Below are 24,443 nucleotides of genomic sequence, written 5' to 3'. Positions count from 1 at the left end.
AATGGGTTTCTGAATCGCAGACTCTAGATAATACCTGTAGTTTAGGTGTGACTGAGACTTTAAGTAGGTGTTTGTGACTGAAGGGTGGAGGTGGGATGCTGGATGATGATTGCCATGCCTTACTCGCTGCATCTCTGCATTGGGCTCAGTGGGAAGCTTCTGCCTGCAATAATATTTGCACTGGGATCGAGTTTCAACTCAGGCCTTGTACAGTACATAAAAAAGCACCGCTCTCCCTTGCTCTCAGTAATGTGGACCTTGTTTTCAAGCAGTCAGACTGAAACCAGCTCTTGTTCCCTAACATCATTTCTCTGAGGGTTTATGTTCCGTGTGTCTGTCTTTTCCTCTTGTCTTCCCCCTCTTTCACATATTTTCATATTCTTGATCGTTCCCAGTTAACGTTGAAGCATTTCTGATTCTCCAGTGGTGGCTTCTCAGCAAGGCTAAATAAAAACAAGTAGAGCAAATGGCGGATGCAAGCCATGCTTGTTATTAGCATTAGTATTGACAAATTTGATTGTATTTAATTGCCAATTTTTACAGTAGAGATTGTAAGATTTTATTCCTTTCTAAAGTGAGTTATTTGGTCTTGTTTGTCTAGACGCATAAATTGTCTCCTGTCTTTCGATGATAAACATATTGAGGATACACACACACTCTCTCTCTCACACACACACACACATATTTGAATGTATTTGGTTTGGTTAATGCGATGGCTTATTCATCTGTAGCTCAGGCTGTTAAATGATCCTGTCATGCATTCGCACTTAAACATCATAGGATGTTTGTTGATTTTTCCTTTCCAGCCTCTCAGCCAAGACCCAGTCTGTGAGGCTTTTAAAAAGTTTCAATGTAGTTTTTCTAAATTACAGACATGGTAAAATTATACCTTGCTGGATCTGATTAATTTCGTGGGCTGTAATTAATTTGAACTGGTCAGCTGTATCTGTATCAACAGCAGGGCTTTAATTACTGTACTGTGACATACCAGACGAATTAGTCTTGGAAGGAATTACAGTTAGTAGTTCTTATAGTTTCTTCATATGTAGCTTTGCATTATACGTCTATCTGTTTACAAATTTATTTGATTTTATTTTGCCGCTACGTAGCAAACAGTGATTGTGTGTGTGTTGTCAGTATTTTTTAAAATATTTTATTTATTTATTTATTTATTTATTTATTTATCTATCTATTTATTTATTTATTTATTTATTTGTCAAAAATATTTTTTTTCTCATTGCTCAATAGTGATAATATATTTTGGGGGATGTGGTAAGCAATATTTACATTTGAGACTATAATTACTTATAATTGATGACGTTTGTTAGAATAATTAATGAACCAGTGTGGAGTTTTCACATTTAGCCTGGTGCAAAAAAAACAAAACACAACAACAAACACCCTCATACACATGGCTAATTTACAGTAATTTAATTAGATTTGCTGGTTCATTAAGGGAGTAATTTTTCTGATCCCTTGAGATTCCAGTGTATTGTCTGTCTCTTCCTGGCTGTTGCTGCACTGACACAGAGCTTTTTCTCAATTTCTTTTCAGTGTCGATTGGAAGACGTGTTCAAGACCCTTTGGCTGAGCTGGTCAAGATCGACCCCAAACACATCGGCATCGGTACTTACCAGGTCAGTCACATCACACTCAGGCAATACAAGCATGAATGTTTGAGTTGAGTGGAAAGGGACTGTTTTTGCAATGAAAGAAGCTGCTCTGTGCAACATTGCACTAAATAGAATGTTAACTCTTATGTTTTTGCATTTAGTCAAATGCAGTGGAAGTTATTTAACTACTCTTTATGTAGAAGAACTCTATTAGACCAGGTATTACATAAAGCCTCAATGACTTGAACGGTTAATTCCATTAGCATTAGGTATAATTCCACTTAAGTCTGTTTCATCCACTTATCTAGCCACCAAAACGGAAATGTTACCCACTAAAGCCACCAAAATTTTTTATATTAGATTACAGTATTAGATTGTTGTCTAAACCATGATGATGTTTCTTTAACGCTACTCAAAGCTTGCAAGTAATCCTAAGCACCGCACCAGCTGTCTAGCACTGGCTAGGATCTTAAATTTTGAGTAATAAACAGGAGTCAGCTGGACTAGTGAGCTAATCCTGTTTTCTGTCTGTTTGCTTTTGCTGTCTCAAATTCGAAGTAATCCATTTTCTAGCAAAATTAATTCAATTAAGTTTGCCGACAGCATCATATGTTGACTCAAGACCCAGGGCTATTTGTATCCTCTCTCCTCTCTTTTTCTCTCTTCATTCTGTCCCGCTGTTCTGCATGCTTGCTTTCACTCATCCTCTCTTCTTGATTTTCATTAGCAAACATGGCCTTCAACTCTGGAGGACCTCTTGACAAAATAAATGCAGATTAGTTCACTGTAGAAACAGTTTGTTGTTCTTAGTAGGCTGGTAAATTAAAGGCAAGAATGTGTGTTTTGTGTGGGGTTTTTTTTTGCTTGTAGCATATGCATTGTGTTGGAGTGTTTCTTCAAGATGACAAAGATACAGAAAATCTGTTTGTGCCTGAGCAAAGGGAAAGGGTTTGAAATGAGAAATGCATCATTCTCCATCCACAAGCATTGTCGATTGAGGCCTGTAGATATCCTGCTAAAACCTTGCGGAATAAAAGCCATGCAAACAGCTATTTTCCTTCTTAAAAAGTTCAGCCCTGAGCTGTGTTTTTGAAAGAATGGTATTAAAATGTTGTCAAGTTGTATTTTACTAACAGATGATGCTCCACAACAGTGATACACACACATACAGACAGTCTGCGCAGTAGTACCTGAGTCTTTGCTCCGTCCCGTGATTGAACGTTGCACTCTTTCGCCGAGAGTGTGTTGTGAAGTTCTTCTGAACACACACACACATCTGTCAGCACTCAGCGTTTATTTACCCTGCCATATGATCTGGGTAGGGAGAAAGCAACACGAGCTGCCTCTCCTCTGCATTGACATGCTGAGTGATGAGAGTGGCTGTGTGTGTGTGTGTTCAATGTGTAGAAAATGTTTTATGTTTTGAATATAGGACCATAATGATTATGCAAAGGACCCCTATTCCCCCGTTTGCTATGTTATTTTATAGACAAATATATTGGATGAATATTGTCACAGCATTACCTCGACTTCTCCGTATAACACCTGGAACAGCAGTCTAATGTTACATAAACCTTTATGAACTAGGTGTGATGTCCTCTACATGCATGGCTTTTTGAAACTGATTTTGTACCAGCTTGTGGTTGATCTGTTCCTCATCCACCGTACTCCTGTCAGTCTTGTGGCCCGTCACAGGAGGTGCGGCCTCGTGCATTTTGGTTTATATAGTGAACTGTCAGTCACTGTGAGAAAGGTGGAGTGAGTGTGTTCAGATTTCCTTAGCCTCTTAAAAGTCCCAGAGGGCACATTTTACCATCTTACCCAGCTGTGTGGGAAAACACCATACACAACCCCGGATATTAAAGGAGCTGTCAGTCTCCTAGAAGTCCTCTCTCTCTCTCTCTCTCTCTCTCTCTCTCTCTAAGCTCTGTTGTAGAACTGTCTATGTACACGTCACAAAGACATCTTTTCTCATCACTTTTTTAATTGAGTATCTAACTAAAGCAAAACACACTCATCCAAGATTAATTTGTTTTAAATCAAGTTGATGGAAGTCACCAGTCTCAGGAAATTCCTGGTCTCTGTCTTGAGTTTGAATGGAGAAAAGAAACACTCGAGTAAAGGTTGCCCTAGATGATACTAAGTAGAAAATCCTATAATCTTTTTTTTTGTGTCTGTTGAGACAGGTTTTGCTGTGGGACAGATTAGAAAGTAGAACTCCGGTAAGCTGAGCAGGTGATGTCATGTCAATAAATGGCAGCTTCCTTTTTGTAATGGGTCTTCGAGTTCTGCTCGCTGCTAAAATCTTTTCCCCCAAGGCAAGAGAAGGAAATGAGGGGAAGAGTACTGATTGACATTAAGTTGACTGATGATGATGATGTTGATGGATAGTTAGCGACTCAGTGTAGCGTGGGAAAGTGAATGATGTGAGCCGGTTGTTCATCTTCACTTGTCCAGGATGTGTGATTTCATCACTGTCTGTGTCTACAGGCTATTGAAAATTTTACAGTATTTTCCAGGCAATAATCATAGCAATATTATCATATATATATATATATATATATATATATATATATATATATATATATATACACTGTTGTTATATATTATAATATGCTTATTTGGCGGAAGAATAAATAACAAAGTGCTTAGAGAAAATCCTAGTAACTCAATGCTAGCTAAGTTCTGCCTGAAATGGAAAGGTTTGCGTCTTAATAATCTCATAGCGCACGGCTCATGTCAGATGGTGAATTTAATGGTTTCCCTAAAGCTTGACCCATTCCCAAGGCTAATGGTAGCAATCTAACCCTTTAACTCTAGCTACCTAGCTTAAATAAAATATCGAGAACAAAAGCAAAATCAACTCCAGTCACTGTGCATTTTCGTTACTCAGTCTGGGTTCTCTGTGTATTTTGTTATCTGAGCAGTGTACTTTGTTCTCAAGCCTGTCAAAAAAAAAAAACGTGCTTGGCACTCACCAGATAAGGATACCCTCACAGCTCTAACACAGAGCAAAGAGTAAAAAGACAGGTCAGTGAAATATACACACACAGAGGGGGAGCCGATGACTTGCTCTCATTCTGTGTAACTTGAGTTTGGAGTAGGTGTGCGTGGGCCTTTTTTTTAAATCCCCACTCGTGTAAATGACATTTTGGGAGCACGAGTGCGGTCGATCTGACCGTGCACAGCAGTATCGTAATCATTCAAATGAGCCCCATGTATCACACACACACACACAGATATTGTTTGTGAACGTGAAGCAGTGATGCAGAGAACAGTCTCATGTAAGAGGACTTCAGTAGCAATGAGACTTCTTTTGTCATCTTGTGCTCATTTTAATGATCCTGCGTCTCATGCTCAGGTCAGGTCTATTAAAGATACTGTTTAAATGGCATAAATAATTAAAGTTGGCCATAAGCACAAGGCTGCAAACCAACAAAAACTGTGATTGCTTAATATTAAGTAGGATGCTCTGTATCAGTATCACCAAGTAAAAATTCTAGTATTTATGACCATGTGTGTGATTTCTGCACTTAATTAAGAGTGTTCTGGTTTCAGGAAACTATACTAATTCTAACAACGTTTCTCTACCTCAGTCCTGTCTTTGCCGTGTGTCTTCAACAAGTGTCAGGATGAGCTCAGCTGTTTTTTGCTCTCCGGCTTTTGGGTCTTTCATGTTTTGCTGAAAGCGCAGGTCTCTGGTTACACAGAAGGCAAAGGGTTGGGAGGTATGTAAAGGGATCCCCCAATCAAACATCTTTTGTGTTTTCATCTCTCTCTGGGAAGTGTGTTTTCGGAGCCTGCAGCTGGTTAGATTCGTGTTGGGTCACGAGGGAGAGGGAGAGGAGAGCAGCACACTGATTGACATCTTAGAATGGCAGGTTTTCATGAAAAAGCTGTTAACTGGGCCGAGTGCGGACAGAAACACTTTGTTCTGGCACTGGGGCTCGTCCAAGCCAAATAGAACCTTGCACCTGAATTTAATCGTGTGTGTGTGTGTGTGTGTGTGAGAGAGAGAGAGAGAGAGAGAGAGAGAGAGAGAGACTCAGAAGCCTGCTGGAGGTGAAGCAGAGTGTGGGGAGTGTGTCTTCAACATACGTGTTATTTTTTAGGGCTGGCCTATCCCTTGTGCTGCCTGACTTATTTGTGTTAAAGCTGCGTTGTATGTGTATATATAAGGAAAAGCAGACAGGCAAATCAAATGTATGCACTCAAAAGGTATGCAAACTCACACCAATGTTTCTCTTCTTATTCCCAGATGCCATAATTGAGTTTGGGCTGTTTTGTCTTCAGGACAGCCACCTCTGCGAAGATATGTTAGCGCTCAGCTGTCAGCCTTCTGGTCCAATATGAACAGGGAAGAGAGGGGGTGCATTTGGGTGTGTGGGTGGATGAGTGGATAGAAGAAAAGATCATTATCGTGTTTAAGTAAGCCTGGCGTTTATCTAAGTACAGAATTTTTGGATGGTGTATTTTTGAGAGTCTACCCCGCAAATCGAGACTACAGTCACACAATGAACCCAATGGCATTGTATATGGATTAGGAAGGGCAGTAAGGCCTGGTGTTCAAACTTCATTTTATTATGCAGACCCTGAGCCATTTTTATAACATTGTAATCACAGATGTACCACTCCTCTGCCTGTCTATTTTTAGTCCCTTGTGCAGCTTTGTTCACTCTGGAGTGACACGTCTCAGATTTCTCTTTTGCTCCCAACCCTGGAGTGACAGACAGCCCGCCAACAGACACACATCATTGCCAGTTCCCTTGCTTGATTCTGTGCTGTCTTTGTGGGTTTTTCTCCCCAGTATGTTAGTGCTAATATTCACAGTGGGGTTGTCCTAACTCATAAATTAGCACACCCCTGCACATAACTGCCTGTAACTGCCTTCTAAAATAGTCTGTTGTCCGTCATGATTGATGGTGTCCTAATAAGCGTGCATTCCTTTGCCGTCGTGCCTGAAGGCGACATTTTTAGGTGTCTTCCTCTTGTAGTCTGCACAAGGACTGTGAGAATTTTCACTTCATCCATGCCTGAGGCCTGGTGCAGCCCAATGGCTGCCAAGCAGCTAACCCTAAGGGTAGGGTGCAACTATATGGGAACCTGTCCACACACTTCTCAGGTTGCATCCCACCACTAAGGAACTGCAGTTTTTTTTTAGGTCACGAACTAGGAAATACTGGTTATGCTTTGTGGAAAGTCCCTTGAGGGTGTGCTGAAGTATTGCTGATCTCCTGTCAGTCAACCTACCTGAGGGAGGTTCGGTGTTTCGGGCATGGGTAGCTTAGTATCACAGTTGAGGGTTGCATCCAGATTAACACACATTGAAATGTGGAAATATAATACATTTTATCATATTTATTTTTCTGCATTTTAGAATATAATATATATGGTTTATCACTCTAAGATATTAGAATCAAGTGTGTATAAAAAACTTAATCCATCCCAAAATAATATTAAAAGCTTTTTTTTTTTTTTTTTAACTACAATGTAATGTTAAAGCTGTGTGTTTATTTTCTTTCTTCTTTCCCCCCATAAGCATTCCAAAAGCATTCTGGCCTAACTGTCACCTCTCTAATGTTACACTGGAAGCGTGTGAGTTCCTCACTGGTATTTAACATGGGTGCTTTCCCTCACATGAAAGCCATTCCCATGCAAAATACTGTATGGCATTTCAGGTGTTTTCCAGAAATGTGTACCATTAGATAAGCATAGTTATACAGCAAAATTTTTCCTCTTTTACAGATGTGACTCTAATCAAATCTGTAGACAGCTGCAGTTGACTGTTATAGCCACTAGAGGCAATGCTACAGCTCATGTAGCATTAAATGACCCTTAAGATCTTTCATTTTACGCTTCTCAGAGGGCCTCTGTTGCTGAGTCTTAATGTCACTACAGCAATGAAAATGACTGATGAGCTTTCCTAATGATATTGTAGTTTGAGGGGAAAGAAAATGCACACCTTGGACAGTGATGGAACAATAAAGCAGATGATGAGTGTCACAAACTGGATTACAGAGAATAAGTATTGGTGCTCAGATAAGATGTTAAGATGTTGATCTTTAAACAGTTTTAGATGTAGGTTTGTCAGAATGCCCGGATTATCTGCCTGCAACTTGGTTTGTGGCCTTTCATTTCTTAGTTTTAAGATCCACAGAATTTCAGAACTATAGTATCTTCCTCTTGTTCAAGTCCTACTGATTTTCTTGATTCCAGTTTATTGCTGATTATATTTAGGTTACTTAACTTGTATGGTCATCACTTTTTTTTTTTTGTTGTTGTTGTTGACTGGTGTTCATTAAAATCTCTGGCAAAATCAGGGTTCACAGGACATCTCTGTGATTGGTATTCCTCTCTAGTTGAGTCTCATGAGTCATGAGCAGGATTATTTATTTGAAGAAGCCTTTATGTATGCCATACAGTGATGTTTTTTCTTTATATATATAGCAGCTTGTTATGAGGATGCAGAATTTTTTCCTAGGCTGAAAATGATGTTCAACACTGGGCTCAGTTATTGTGGTTCTCCCTGGTGGAGCCGGAATTCACTGGGACAGGATGCACTGGCCCTTGACCTTGCTCCGGTTTAGTAATAAGGCTTCAGGACACTGCTGAATTCTCCAAATGGTAAACTATGCCTGTTGCTAGTGGTGGGAACACCCTCAATGGCTTCCTCCCTAAGATGATCTACATTACCAAATAATTAATGCTATAGGCCCTAGTACACAGACTTTTTATGCTCTTAGATGGAAGCTGGTGTGCACCCCATCGATTTGAACGAGGTTCACACTCTCTCTGGGGCTCACTCTGCCAGGATTTTTTGGTGAGACGCTGGTCTGTGATCTCTCCCTTTGTGCTGGACTCCCATTCTTTACAAGCTCCTGTTAGATATGTGAACTGATATGTGTGTTTCTAAAAAGTACCCTCTGTTCTGGATCATTTAGCATTAAGAGTAGGAATTCTGCATGCTTGGGTTTTCTGCCAAAGGTCATGTCATATCACCCAGATTTCTCCAGGGTGTTGCCTCAATGTTTTGAGCACCTTAAGTGTTTAGATGGGGTCAAAGGAAAGCTGGAGGTCCAACAGGTTTCTTATTATTTAGAACCTACACCAGTCAAGCAGTGATCTGAGGAAGAATGTCACTTTTTGACTTTATTGGAAGCATGCGTACACAAGGCATTCCCTTGGTGGTTATCCAGGGTGTGAACACAGGACTTACTTAGACTAGACAACTCGTGTTAATTAAACACAGTACTTATTTGTACTAGGTGTAGTGTCCAGCTATAAGGTTTCCATCAAATGTAGTGCTTTGTGGCAAGTACATGTTGGTCTCATCAGACTAGAGAACCAGATCAGACAACCGCCTTTTGTATATTTTCCTATTTATTTTTTTTTAAATAATGCATGTATTAGTGTTTCAAAGCTTGGAACATTTTGTTTTTATAACTATATGCTGACTGTAAAACTTTGTCCCTGACTTTGAGAGCTGCTGGTTTTCAGGATTCTGTTTGTTTAAGCATGTCCTCTAACAAATTCTAGAGTCTTCCAAGGACTGAGTGATGTACTGTACTTGTGCAAGGCACTTTGAATAGGATATTGTGTTTGCTGATGTTCTTATTCTGGCTTTCTCAATATACCACATAATTAAAGCCAACTAGACCACAGTTTATTATCTGCCATTATCCCCATTGTTATCTTCATCATTATTAATACATGCTACAAGTAAACCACTTTTTCTGCACGGGAAATCGTTGTTTATTATTCCTATTTGGCTGTGAATGTGCGTATTTGGGATCGAACTTGTATATCACATGAGATGTAAAAACATTATGATCTTTAATACAGTTAAATTCCTGTCTTTGCTTGTGTTTTTGATTTTTATTTGTAAGCAAAGTTTGTTAGTTGAACTTTGTTATTAAGCTGATTTATAAAAAATGAATTTGTATATGTCCAAGCCCAACAATACACACATTTACACACATCAAGGCACACAAAACGTTTGAGATGTTTGGAATTAGATTCGGTTATACTCACAATTCTTTCACACATCATCTTTCTTTAGATTAGCGAGGGTGTTTTTTTGCACTGTAATAAAAGTCACTTCTGTTGGACTTCCCCCAAATGAAAACTGATTACAGGAGCCAGGTCCTAGATTCATCACTCTCCTGTGTTCTCTTTAGTTTTAATAGTCTTTCATGTGATGACTCTAATGTTTGACTCAGAGCTTATCTGAATATCTTTTATCAAGTTGTGCCTCATCAAAGGATTTTAGAGTTCCCTGAATGATATGTGGAGCAAATACTGGAGCATGTGAACTTTCTCCAGTTAAACAAACAAAACCCACACCTTTGGAAAATGCATGTAGAAAGCACAAAAATGGATCACAGGAGCATGGAGAACCAAGATCAGCTGGTCTAGAACCAGTTGTTTTGATCTGTACTTGAATTGATCGATTGATTCACTCAAATAATTGATTGTTAATTGATTAATTCAAAGGAATTAAACTCTGTAGATGTATGTGAAAGCACCCATAGTGGTTTTCAGCAGTGGTGATGTAAACTACCACATACTATTATCAAAGTTATTATACTTATTATTCAGTTACAGGTTTGACTGGTCCCTTAAACTGAATTGTTTTCACCCATACCAATTGAAAAACATAATTAAAGACAGTACTGATAATGCCAAATTGGACCAGATTGGTTCTGTTGGCAGTAATTTTAGTAGCCAAAATATTAGAAACATTTAAATAATGAGGCTAATATCTGAATAGTTTGGAGCGGGTCTGTAACATTTATTGTACAGGTTTACTGGCTGTCAAAATTTGAAAACTCTCATTATTGAGAATAAAGCTACTGCTGTTATACCAAGACGTCTATCACTGGTAACACTTTCCATATGGATATGGGTCCCTTTACAGTACAATGTCTGGTCAGAATTCACCACTTGGTACTAATTTTTGTCAGTTTTGGATTCTGGTTTGTGGTTTGCTTCCCTTTGAATCCCATCTCCATTTTAAGAAAAAGGCCTCCGAAGTGTGAATAGTTGGGTTGGATTAACTTTATCAATTCTCTGCATTTAATGGAAAACCCCTGTGAGCAGGCTTTGAAGTGTCCTAGCTGCTTTCCAATGAAAACAGGCTCTGAACGTCTCTCCATCTCTGTCGAGGTGAAGCGATCCACACTCTGCTGCTTTTCTTGTCTCTCCTCTCAAACCAGTACTAAAACCACAAGGTATTCAGGTTCAGATCTGACCACGACTAAACAACAGTGGCCTTGTGGAAAGGCTTATTTTTTGGAATGTGATTTTGACAAGATGTAATAGCTTTCAGATAATCCCACCCCTTTCTTGAAGGATCTCAGTATGGTAACATAGTTAAATATTGCAATATAGACCCTTGTGTATTCAAGTGGAAACCGCTGTTGCAGCACTGGCACTTTTTTTTTTCTTTTTTTAATAATACATCTAATTTGTTGTAAGAAAGGTTGGTTTGCATATCAAAAACTTGAGGAATCCTGGATTCTTCATTCTTTTAGAATAATTTAAAGGCTCAAAAGTCCTTTCCTAAGTCACTGAGTTCAGTTCATATGTAAATCCAGTTTGCTCTTTCTAGCACGACGTGTCGCAGACCTTACTGAGGACTGCACTGGACGGTGTGGTGCAGGAGTGTGTGAGCTTCGTGGGAGTGGACATCAACATCTGCTCTGAGACGTTGATGAGGTACAAACCAAATAGTTTCCAGCAGCAGTCACAACATGGCAACTTCACACTCGCCTCCCCACTACTGCATACTGCTCTGTTTAGTCTGACACCCCACTCAGGCCAAGCCAGACTGCAGTCATGCACACCTACACACAGACACACACACACACACACACACACATACACATACTCTTCAATTCACTTTTCAGTCCCGTAATTGCTTTCTGCTTTACACATACAATCTCTGTTTTAGATGAAAGTATTTTAGTACTTTACCCTTTCCAGATTCCCACAGTGATGAAAATGATATATATATTTTTTTATATATTTAGTATTCACTTATACCTACCTGCTAATTGTTTACGCATGCAAGTGGTACATTTTGTTCTGTACATGTGATGTTATGCCACACAAAGTTGTGAAAATATAAACTTTATAATGCTGTAATGGTGAAATAAGCAAACACAAACACACAGGCACTACTGTTTATTGTGCCTTTTTACTCCGTTACTCTTGGGACTAAGTTCAGAGCTAATAGCAAAATGTTTGCTTTTCTTTGAACTGAAGCTTAAATTAATACAAATCCAAACCAGAATGCCAGTCAAGCTTCCATTTCTGTATGCCTCTCTGTCTTAGCTCTTGATGTTTTTTGTAAGCCCCACATACACACTGACAGTACACCAGAAAACACAGGCTTAATGCATGGTACCTTTTTCCTGAAACTGGTCAAACTTATGATATTGGATCTGAAAACTGTATCGTGTCATCTAGGGCCAGTAGTGGTCAAGTGTGAGGCAGTCAGAGATCAGGTCATATGTTTACCTGACTTTAAATGAGCTCTTAGCTCCAGACTCACACACACACACACACACTGCACATTCACGGCTCGAATGTAATACAGGCCTTATTTATAAGTGATGACATACTCTGTTTACATAGCTGCTTTTGGAAGGAGCTGCCACTTTAAATTCCCCACACTGTCACCAAAAACTTTAGAAGCCTGCCTGTTTGAAAGAGAAAGGTCACAAAGATTATTAAGATCTTAGGAAAAGATCTTAGGAAACCTTTTGGTAACTGCTCTGGAAAATGTTCTCAATATTTGTACTAATATTTCACACGTGAACATGTAAGGATTTGATTAATATGAAATAGAATTTCCATACCCTTTGGGTCTACTTTCAAAGTGCAGTTTTCACTCAGGATATGTAGTGCAAGGGAGGTATTGACATCTGTGGCAGTGACTAATTTCCAAAACATTCAGGATTTCAAAGTTGCAGTTAGATGAGAAATACATAAAATGGAAAGTCAGTGCCTGTTGAGCATTCTATAATATTCAAAGGTCCATTGAATATTATAAGACACAAAAAATCAAAGGAAGGGTTTGCTTTTTTTTTCGTAGACATGTTGCAGGTCTGAATGCAGGCCGGGCACGAAACATAGTGGAGTGGCGAGAAAAGAACGGGCCTTTTTTCAACCGAGAGCAACTGATGCTGGTCAAAGGCCTTGGTCCAAAGAGCTTCCAGCAATCTGCCGGCTTCATCCGCATCAACCCAGAGACTGCGCAAAGGTACCAGTGCCAATGCCAGGACATCTCTGATAAGTTTCTTCTTCAGTCAAGACAAATACATTATGATGCTGTTCTTATGTAGAAGGTGAAATTTCAAAAGTACTGCGGTGTGGCAAAGTGATGCAGGAGGTAAAGTTTTGTGCCTCACAGCTCCTGTGTCTGGGGTTCAGTCTTTTATTCCTTCTATAATAGTTTGTGTGGGGTTTCACAGGTTATCCTTGTATTGTCAGTATGGAATTGACTACTCGAAATTGCAACTAGATGTAAAGTGTATGTGTGATTGGCTGTAATACACTGTAAGATGTCTCAAGATGGTTCAGTGTAAAAACCGAAAGGTTATTTTCTGCTATAAAAACAAAAGTAAACACAAGATAAGCTTTGTTTCAACTCACAATTTGCCAAGACATTGGATTACTTTAAGTTTAAGTTTTGAAAACTTGAGTTCAGTAAACTCAAGTTTTGCCATGATCAACACACTTGCTTTGATAATTGGATTAAAGTAGAAGAAATAAGTTTACATAACTTATCTTGATTTATAGTGCAGATGGATAGCTTGGCTCACGGTTCATCTGAGATAGGATGCAAAGCTTGTGCCGTGTTTGAGGCAAAGTACTTGAGGCAACAACAAAAAAAACACCACCCCCCTCAACACCCCTTCCTTCCCCATTTACAGAGTGACGTCAAATCAACATGACCGTGAACAGTGTAACTGACCCCTTCTGTACTCTAAAATTGGTTAAAATACAGACACTGTGCATGGTTAAATTTATAACATTGACCATACCAAACATAATCACTGTTTCAAGAAGGTAAACATCAGCTTTAGTTATTACTAATCTTTCCAAGCTAACTTGTTGCTAAGCTACTTGCTGTTGTCTGCTGTTGTTGCTCTGCTGCAATTTCAGTCCAAAATATTGCATAAATATTTGAAGCTTACTATAGTAGAACAGAAGCAATAGGCACTCAGGTCTGTAATTGGAAGATTGAAGAAGCTTTTTATAAGCTTTGGATACTCTGACAAATTGTGCCTTTTTTTCCCTTCACAAGCATGTTACCGCTTATAAGCTGTCATGATCACATAAGTCTTAGACCTATTATCTGGGTGTAATTATTATTCAACAAACCTATTAGCATCATCTTCTACATGATGAGTGAAGCATTTTGCCAATTTCCCTGAGCTAACATTTAGATCTTGTGCAATGAGCTGTTTTCACAGCCCTGTTGCAAATTCACCAGTAGTAATCTACATTCTGTTCTCCTTCAAATAGCTTTGGCTCAGGTGGAAATACCAACACCACAACTGCCGAGAAGTCAACAGTTAAGAAGAGCAAAGGCATATGCAACAAACTTAATCCTCTGGACCAAACGTGCATCCATCCTGAGTCATACAGCCTTGCTGTGAGGTGAGAATCTGACATGCTGGTATGCTTGCACTGACACTCCTCCTGGTATGAATGCACTGATAGCTTGGGCTGAGTGCATGTTGGAGAGTCGTTTCGCATAAATGGAGTGGTAGCATCTGGCTCAGTGTGTTTCTCACACTTGTGTGTGTGTGTGTGTGTGAGGGAGAGAGAGAGAGTTGTTAGTGCTATTGCTACTCATATGAAAAGCATGTGCTGCTGGCTCTGTGGTTGTGAATGGGAGCTATGCCTGCAGCTGTGCTAGTCCAGTCTGTTTAGACTGCTCCAATTTGACACTCACGATGGCTGATGCCAGGAGACGTGCCAGTGTGGAAGCTCCTGGAGGCGGATGTATGACAGCTGCAAGTCAAAATGAATGTTTCTATGTACGACGGGAAATTTATCTAATTTGAAATTCTGACTTGTAGTTGGTGTAATGTTATGATTCCATTTTCTAGTATAGAAGATATTGTTTCATTAACTCTTTTATTTGTGTGTCTGTGTATGTGTGTGTCTGGGAAATTTACAGCGTTTACAGCATTTTGATTAATCCATAACCTGATCAACTATTTTGGTCTTTTTCAGTATAATATAGTGTCTGTGCACACAGTGTTTGTCCACTAGTTCTTGGCCAAATCTGTCATCAGAGGCATCTGTGGGGGTTAGAGGTCTAATAAAGCCACTTAGGGGCATGGAGAGGGGGAATAATCACCCTGTCATATCCTCCCGCCTTCACTCTCCTTCTGTTTGTTTTCCTTTCTCTCCGTTCGGCTTCATTTCCTACTAAACCAGGCAGAAAAGCCTCCCTAGCTGACTGCTGTATTATTGACAGACTCTATCGTTACCAAATGCTGTGCTAATGGATGTTCTGCTAGACGCCAATTGTCACTGTGAGCCCAGGCCTGTTTTTCTTGGCGGAAACAGGGTTTGATTAAACATGGCCACCAGCAGTGCAGAGTTAGTAATGTACTGCCAAGCTAATGTAGCAGACCTTATTCAGGGGGTATGGGAGGAATTTGGGTTATTGTTAATAAAGTGTGCCGAAGTCTCCGTCTGAGCTGGAACGAGTTGACTAATGATGCGAGCAGGTCATCTGAACAATGGCTTTATAATGACAATGACAAGCTTGATGTATTCCCAACAATCTACAGCCCATTTCTGCATTGGACTCATCAGTCTTTTCTTCTATCCTGCACTCTTCATCATGCCTCTGTTTCTAGGTATACACCATCATGCAAGATGGTTGAGAGCGAGCGAAGAAAGTTTCGAAGTCAGACACGTGGTTTGTGCATGGCCAGGCGTAGTGCGCCCACTTTCCTCTCACTCTTGGAGTGATTCTTGCACGATGGCCACTCTGAATAGCGTAGGCCATCAAGCTGTAATGTGTGGATCGTGTTGCTCTAATGTGATGAACCTGATACTCTTAGCCTTACCACTGGGAACCACCCCCACATCACACGCACACACAAACTGACCCCTTGATGGATTTCCAAAGGAAGGTTTGTTAAAAAACTAGACACGTGTGCCAAAGACGACTACATACCTATTGAAAAATCCCCCTGGGATATGTAGCCAACATGAAAGTGAGTAGCAAACATAAATTGCAAAGCACCATATATGGTGGTGTGTAGTATATGAGCTGACTTTGCTTTAGCATCTTTTGGGGATTAGCAGACTAGCCTAGCCAATAATACTCGAACTGGAACAGTATTAGTTGTCTTGTGTTGTGAGATAATGAAAGATAAATTATATGGGGGAAAAAAATAGTTTTGTTCCAAAAACAAGGGTTATGAAGTTGTCCCAAAATACAACTGTATAAATACTGAGTGTGTAAATTGGCATTTAAAGTGTTGCTCACAGCTGTAAGTGCTTACAGCTTGGCTGTCTAAAGTGCCTATGAAATGTCTTGAGAGCCGTGATTTGATTCTGCTTCATGACGTATTTCCGTTTGAAACAGGATGTCAGGGAGGGAGCATGTTGTGGAGCTTGACTGATTTCCACAACAACTCTCTCTCTCTCTCACACACACACACACACTCTCTCACACACACACACCCACACCCTATCTCTGACTGCCTGTCTATCTCGATTTCTCTCTCTCAAATTAGCAGCATTCTAACTGCATGTCTCAGTGAATAGATATCCTTAACAGAAAAGTGACAAAGATTTTGTTGTCAAGTATATTTGAGCTGGGGTCAAGATTTCAAAGTGAGCCTGGACACACACACAAACTCCACCTATTATTGACACTCAAGGAATTATTTGGATGGAGAATAATGTGCAGCACAAACTGCACAACCAAAACTATAACAAAAACCCACATATGATGCTAATGAGCAATTTGTTTACAAAAAGCATTTGATGGGACACAAATTAGACAAGGACATCATCAAGAAATGTTACCGTTTCCCCAGAATTGCTGAACAGTAAAATATAAATAGGAATTTCTTCAAAATACATTTTTGCCATTTAAGTAATATATGCCAGCTTATTTGTGTCTACAACACCTCATACAAAAAAACACCATTTTTTAAAATTTAATTTGATGCTTTAAAAGTTTCTCGGTTCATACAGAAGGTGTCCTGTCAAGTATTTGCCTATAGAATGGCAACTTAAATAAATGGGAGCGAATGCATACTGCCGAGTCTGGAGAGCCTCGCTTTCAAGGCCCACCGCATGGCCTGTATATTTGGAGCAGAGCTGCTTTTCATTAGGCCCATGGAGAAGCACCACCGTGCGCCGCTCGACTCCTCTAAACACAAACACACCAGGGGAAACCCGAGCCCGTGGCCTGATGGGACGCCACCTCCCACACCCGCAAAACGTCTCTTCATAAATCAGCCAGAGTGCAGCACTGCAGCTCTCCTCTCTGCCAGCACGGCTGGGTCGCTCGGCCTCCGGAGCTCTGGGGAGACGGCTACAGAGACCCAGCGGCTCTGATGAACAGCCCAGAGGTGGGGCGACTGTGTTGGGGAGGATGTATGTAGCTGAAAGCGGGCATGCGGTTGATTTACAGAGATGGTAAATGGAGCCCAGGAGTATAACATGATCCCTAACTCTCTGCTGATCCTCTTGGGCCAGATTTGATCCCGCTATCAGCTCTCAACTGAGATTTGGTTGAAAGAGCGTGTGCTGATCTGAGTTCAGTGGCAGATCCAGCTGCAGATATACTGTACTCAGCACCTCCCATGTGACCCTGTGCAGTGATACTGAAGCACAGACATAACCACATACAGGCTGCTTAAGCTGGGAGACACATTGGAATTCGTCAACTGTGTGTGCATGTGGGTGTTTCTATATTCCCAGCACTTCATAACTCAGAGCCCAAACTCACATGGAAAGGCATGGATTTTTTTTTTATTATTTTTTAAACTTGTTTTACTAAACCCAGGACCACATCTGAACTGTTAATGATTGCAAACAAAGCACTCCCATAAGATTTTCTTTTTTTGGTTGTTTATATATATAGTAATAGTTTTAATATTATTTCTCAGAAAAGTGTAAAAAAAAAAAAAAAAAAAAAAAAAAAAGATATACCTAAAATGTTAATCACTTGGACATAAAGCTAAATCCTGATGGAGGGTCCAAAAATATCCTGTTTCTCTGGAAATGTTGTATATAAGCTATTATAAATTGATTAAAAAAGCTTCCAGAGAAACAGGACATTTGGGGGAAAGAATAGTCCTTCATCAGTATTTGATGTTTTGCTGAAGTTGCAAACAGTTCCATCCACACATCCCCTTGTCCTGCACTGACTTTTGTCTTGCACAAGGTTGCACACATGCACTTTATGTTAACAGGTTAATTTTATTTTTTTATTTCTTTTAAACCCTTAGTTTAGCGTTGTCTTATGTAGCTCTTTAAGTAGCACCAGGGTCCTAGAGGAACATTGTTTCATTTCACAATGTACTGCATCAGCTACATGTTGAAATGACAAAAGTTTCTTGACACTTGACTCTTGATTATTTAAAGCTTATGAAATATTTTCATCCTGTGTTTCCAAAAAAAAAAAAAAAAATAGCATTCTCAGTACTAACTCAGAATGAAGTTGTTCATTGTTACAGATGAAATCTTAGAAGTGTGACTTGTCATGCTATCTTCATATCACCAATTATTAAATGTAAGCATAACCACCTTCTGCTCTTAGGCACAATAATTAATTAATTCTTGCATGTACAAACACACACACACACACACACACACACAATCCTTGATTGGCTCTCATGAATATCTGAGCTGCCAGTGAATGTGGTGGTGTTAGCTGTAACTGAAAACCGTGTGTACAAACTGTGCTGTAGCCGTGTGACTATACGGGGTATCCAATTTTTAACTGACTCCTTCCTGAGTCCTTAGAGGATTGTAGCAACCTTTCTGGAGTGCCTTCAAATATGTCAATTTCGGATGCTGGAAGGAACATTGTCTGACCTGCTTCCGAAATCGAGCACTGTGAGAGCACCTACTGTGCTACTACATCCGCCATCTTGGCATTTTCATATGACTTATGACGTCATAATAATTTGTTTTTTACGGTGTTTTTGAATAACGTAAACAAGTTAACAATTTACTCCAGTCTTGTTAAACAAGTACGGTTTAACCAGAAGGATCAATGTTTAATACTTATTGGAAAGCGCTCTGTCCGTTGTTTCTATACTGCAGAATCCCAGTAGGTCATCTGGGTATTTCTTATCTCATATTTTTATAATAATATAATGCTAACATAATGCATACTGCTTTATAGTAGAGTTAGTAGGCTTATTTAGACACCACTTTGGTCTTTTTCTCAACTGTCTAGATTTGGTGAAATGTCCTGTTCTTGTCTGACTGGTGCGGATCCTGGTATGAACTGTTGTCGCTCATCTGCCTTTATGCCTCGGCACATCCATGCCTCGATGTATTGTGCTTTCTGAGATGCTAAGCGTTCATTAGAGTAGCCTTCCTGGCTGTTTGAAACCAGTCTAGCGATTGTCCTCTGACCTCTCTCTTTTTTTTGCACTATTCTGTGTAAACTGTATGAACTTGTGCTTGAAAATCCCAGGAGATCAGCAGTTTCTGAAATACCAGCCTGTCTGGCACCAACGACCATGCCACAGGCAATGTCACTAAGATCACGTTTTTCCACAATTTGATGCTTGAATTCAATATTAACTGAAGCTTGTACTGTTATGTGTCTGTATGACTTTATGTATTGTCCACAGATTATGGTATGATTGAATAAACGTACAGGATTTCTTAAAAACCTTCAGGTTAAATATAATAATGTAAAATTTTTTTTTTTTTAAAATTGTGGTTACACATTATTGTCGTGATGCCTTCCCTGAGCCTTGTTATATTGTTATATAATGAGTCTACAAAGCTCCTAAACATTTCTAGACATTTCTCCATGCTTTATGGACAGTATTATTATATTTATATGTTTATACATTTAGATCATGTTGATCACTTCAGTTCTTCAGAGATGCTCTGTATTGATTTTGCAATATTCCTATACCACAAACCTTTGTGTTTATTTAGATTCATATTTGCTGAAAGCTCTATTATAACCTCTTGGCAGAGGCAGCAGTATTAGGGATGAAATATCTTGATGCTATCAAACTTCATAAGAGCTTCAAGGCTACTAGCCAAAAAAAGCCAAAAAAAATTTTTGGTTAGTTTTTTTTTGTCTCCTCAGACAACACACCATTTCAGCTGTAGCTCTAATGATACTTTTATGCAACACCTCTTGTGTAACTTTTAGTTGTCCCGGCACTGACCGTGTTTAACATGTTGTGTGAATGTCCTTAAGTTTCGTTTTGTTTTTTTTTCTGTATCGCCCAGGCCTGCTTAGGTTCGAAAGCGATGGTCGATGTAGTGTCATTCTTCTACAAGTATACGTCCTCACCAAGAACTACAAACCATGTGTTGTGAGGAGCGTTGTTCTGTGATAGCATTTTAAAATTCCTGTAAAGCACATATTTAAGAGTTACAGAAATGTGTCTGTGTGTGCTACAGGAAGTAGGTGGAGTCTGGGTCCACCTGCCCTGTCACTCACGCTGATGACAGCTGCGGTGGCTAGCTGGCGTCAGGCTGCCACGGCGACGGCTATCCATCAGCAGGCTGGCTCGGCAGTATGTCCCCCAACCCAGCATTCCACAGCCACCCCTGGACACACTGACCTCCCGCTCCTGTTCTGATTCCATGAGAATGATTTCCATACGTTCTACTTTTGTCAAATTCTTAAGACCTATCTGAAAAAAATGTAATGCTATAAAACCTAAGTAGGAAAAATGTGGGGAGATATTTTGCTAAATAGTGTTAATTTCCTTTGTGTACTTTTGGGATGCTGTCTCACACATACACACACACAGAAAAAGAGAGAATCCAAATTTCTGTTTTATGATTTATCAGATATTTTACTTAGCTCTGCCAACTGTCAGTTACAGAAAACAGAAACAAGTGGGTTTTTTTTCCAATTCCTATATCTTCTAATATATTTGATTAAAAAAAAAAAAAAAAAAAAAAAAAAATGGAAATTTGATCATAACCTCTGGGACCAAACCTGAAAGCCAACTTCCCAGTGTTGTATAGTGTATATAGCTGAAGTCAGTTTGCCAGTGCTCTGTTGCACTTATGGCTGCTAGTCTAACGTGAGGTAAGCCCTTGCGTCTGGATCTGCTCTGTGTTAGGTCGGGCTCTGGTTCAAGGGAGTGCCTCTGTTGTCTCACTGAGGCCCCACCAGTGGCCCGTCTTGATATACTTGCGAAGCGACTTGATTTATAGAAGGAGACAGGCTGTTCATCTTTGGGACCCTGGAGATCAAGATTTAGAGTATAATTAGTCTCACCTTTACTCCCCTTTCCTCGCCTCCTTTCTTGCACGTCAGATATCTCTTCCCAGGCTGAGTTGGAATATGAGGTTGAAGAGGTAGAGACAACATTTATCCACCATGTCCACTGGTCTCTGGGGAGCTCTATTAAAAAGCCATTCATTAAAACAGCATCTCTCTGGACTTTGTGAACTTTATTTAAATACATTACATAGTCTTTAATGTTAACGTGGCTCTCTCTCTGAAACAGTGCATTTGTTATTAACTTTATCAGTGAGCTGTCTCATTTTTTGAAGTCTGATTTTTTTGTTTTTTTGGTTTTTTTGGTCTTTCTCCAGGTTTTTATCTCAGATTGGTGGTAGTTTGGATCAGCTTGGTAGTGCTGAGCTCCAGCAGCAAGTTAAGAGCACAGTTATGAGCAGTGGTCTGGAGTGTTTGGCCCAGTCTCTCAACACCTGCCCTGAAACTTTGCAGCTCATTGTGGATGGCCTCACTCAACCTCCTGGCTTTGACATTCGTCAGGGTAAGAAGCATCCAGCGTCTCCCCACCCTGCTTTAGATCATCTCCATGCTCTTACTGTTCTCGTCTCAAGTGTTTTTGTGTTATTTATTTTCTAATATCACAAGTGGCTGGCAGTCACTTAGATGAACAAAATTATAATGGGCATGCTGGTGAGTTTAATTTGGATTTTATTTTCATTATTATAGTGCTGTAATATTGCATCATAATATAATTTTGTACCATTGGAAGTTGCACTACTCAGCACATGCATTGCCTCCACGAAATGCACACATGCACAGACGCTCAGACAGACCAAAGGACTCTCCCCATATGACCATAATTCAGACAGATTAAAGAGTGTTCTGTGTCTCTGTCTGTTTCCCTCTCTCCCTCTCTTTCTCTATGATTGTCTACTCCTCTCCCCAGAGTCTCTCGCTCTGGTCTGTGCGAGATCTGGGCGGTACTCCAAGCTTTTGAAGTCTTGCCATGTAATTTGGGGGAAGACCCAAGTTATTAAAGCAGTGCTGCCAACAGATATATCATTAATGAGAGAAAAAGCGGGCGGCTTAAAGACAAAAGCAGAGTTATGCTCTTCCAGTGGTGAAATCCCAGCTACTTACTGTGAGAATTAAACCCAGCAAATGCCTATACTGGTTTTAACATTACCCTCAGCCCTGTAAGAGGACACTGTTCTCCAGGCATGTTGGACAAGGGTTCATGTTAATGTCTTTACAGCCAGAAGATAATTAAACTTAATATTAAGTATTTGGAGTAGGCTTGGGACAGGGGAAAACCATTAACCAAGGTGATCAGTGCTGCGTGCAGTGCCATGCCTGGGATACTACCTTTTCCATCAGGAATGTGCAGGTTCACTTCCACTACTTGGAGTTCTGATGAGGCTCACTTCATAGCCAGCTGTACAAATAGCTGCCATGTGAACCTTGCGTTTGGTAAGATGTCCCGGATTAGAATAATCAGAGATGAATGTTTTTTGGACTGCAGAGCCTGTGGAGAGGCTGTGTTTATCTTAAAGCACCTCCCAAAGAACGTTTCCCTAGAAGAGACAAAATTAATTCTGAGACAGGGCTCAGAGAAGTGTGATGGTATGAAGAGTAAGAATTTCACTTGCTTTAGGCAGCTCCAGCTGATTCTTAGGTCTTAGATGAGTGTTTTTTTGCTGTGCTTTAGAAACACATCTTTGAATTCTCTTCATTTCAAGACTCTTTCTTTTCTCCATCCTCCTTTTCTCGCTCGGTCTTACACGTTGGTCTCTTCTCCTCTCCTGTTTTCACAGACTTTGAGCAAGCAGTCTTTAAGCAGAGCATTGTGTCCATGAGTGATCTACATGAGGGCACAGTCCTAACAGGGCGTGTGGAAAACACTGCTTTATTTGGGGCGTTCGTGGACATCGGAGTGGGCCAATCAGGTCTCATCCCAAAGCGCTTCATCACTCCAGATAAACTGCCTGCTGACAAAAGGCGAAGAAGTCTCGCTATAGGACCCGGAGAGAGAGTAGAAGTCCGGGTTATTAATGTGGATCTTCAGAGGAACCGGATCACCTTGGACCTAATTAGGGTTCTCAGATAGGATCCCCAGATCCAAGTAAACAATTGATATTCCCCTTATAACGTTTACAGTTCATAATCACGTTCATGCAGAGGCCAAGTAACTGCACTGTGCCAGAAAAAACAAATGCAAAATTATTTTTTGTATTTTTGATTTGCTTGTAAATGCTAATGAATAATGATTCATTAAAATAACTTTGACAACACATAATTAAAGAGTTAACTGTATGTGTGCTTTTATAATATCAACATTTAATGAAATGTGCATTACATAAACTATGGAATCTATGATGTATAAATGATAGAAACTGTGTTAACTGGGTAAAAAATGAACATCACTAACCAGTAGCTGAATTAAAAAAAATAGCTGTATTGCTTCCAAATGGTGCAGCAGAAAATTGTTGGCCTATAAGACAATTCCCTTGACAATTCCACAGCTGTCCATGATTTGGATGGGAGCGATGTTATACTTTCTAACTAGCTAACTCACTGTGGGTATCTGTGATGCCGTATATGTGGAAGAGGGTAGATAGCACATATCTGTGAGTGTATTATGCTGCCCAGTCACACAGCATGAGGAGCAGTTAAAAAAAGATGTGAAGAAACCAGTCAGCTTTCTGCTTCCCTGGTATGATAGGGTAGAGTTAGCTGTGGGATGGGAATTGGCAGGTTATCACTAGTAAGCAGGGTAGCTGTGCAGTAATTTGGATGTAAAGGGAGTATTCATGTTGCCATTGATGATCATTGGCTCGTCTGCCTTTTTCATACTTCCAGGTTTTGTGTTCTGGTGACAGCAATAGTCCGATACTGCGTTTACACATACAGTGACTCAAAGCTATAAAGTGACCTGAGATCATTCATTATCGATCAAAGCTGGTGACTTCCAGCAACTTGAGCAACCGCAATCGTTGTCCAGTGACACAACAAAGTTTAGAAAAGTTCAACTTTATGCAAATATGGAGTAACATGCTGCAGTGACTACCAATAAGAGCATAAAGCGCACATGATCTGTGGCCGAGATCACACACTGCTTCTCCTTTATCTCGAATGATATGATGGATATATTCACTGGTGAATTTTATATACAAACACCAAATCTCCCTCCAGCACGTTTCATTTTAGTGCAAGAAAACAGAATGCTAGTCGCACAACAAACTGGGATGGCAACCAATAGTGGGAACACTTAATGGTGACTTCATTGTACAGTGACTGGTGACGAACAGCGAAAACAAATCACTGATTTATGACCATAACAGAAGAGTAAGCATTGTTAGAGTGTGGCTTATTTAACTTTT

At 40.0% G+C, this 24,443-nt stretch overlaps 1 protein-coding gene across 2 annotated transcripts in view; it reads left to right on the top strand.

The window, feature by feature from the left end:
- Nucleotides 1–23,349, top strand: part of srbd1 (S1 RNA binding domain 1) — a 52,690-nt gene extending 29,341 nt beyond the window's left edge. For both annotated transcript variants that reach the window (XM_058386760.1, XM_058386761.1), the window contains exons 15-20: nt 1,555–1,637; nt 11,224–11,330; nt 12,712–12,879; nt 14,148–14,282; nt 21,420–21,604; nt 22,878–23,349. In XM_058386760.1, coding sequence (XP_058242743.1) covers nt 1,555–1,637; nt 11,224–11,330; nt 12,712–12,879; nt 14,148–14,282; nt 21,420–21,604; nt 22,878–23,170 — 971 coding nt within the window. In that variant the 3' untranslated portion in view covers nt 23,171–23,349. The remainder of the gene's footprint in view (nt 1–1,554; nt 1,638–11,223; nt 11,331–12,711; nt 12,880–14,147; nt 14,283–21,419; nt 21,605–22,877) is intronic.
- Nucleotides 23,350–24,443: the final 1,094 nt, after the last annotated feature.

This window comes from Hemibagrus wyckioides, linkage group LG03 (assembly GCF_019097595.1).
Source record: "Hemibagrus wyckioides isolate EC202008001 linkage group LG03, SWU_Hwy_1.0, whole genome shotgun sequence".
Lineage (NCBI taxonomy): Eukaryota > Metazoa > Chordata > Actinopteri > Siluriformes > Bagridae > Hemibagrus > Hemibagrus wyckioides.
Note: the sequence above shows the minus strand (reverse complement) of the source record. Positions and strands in the feature narration are given on the sequence as shown.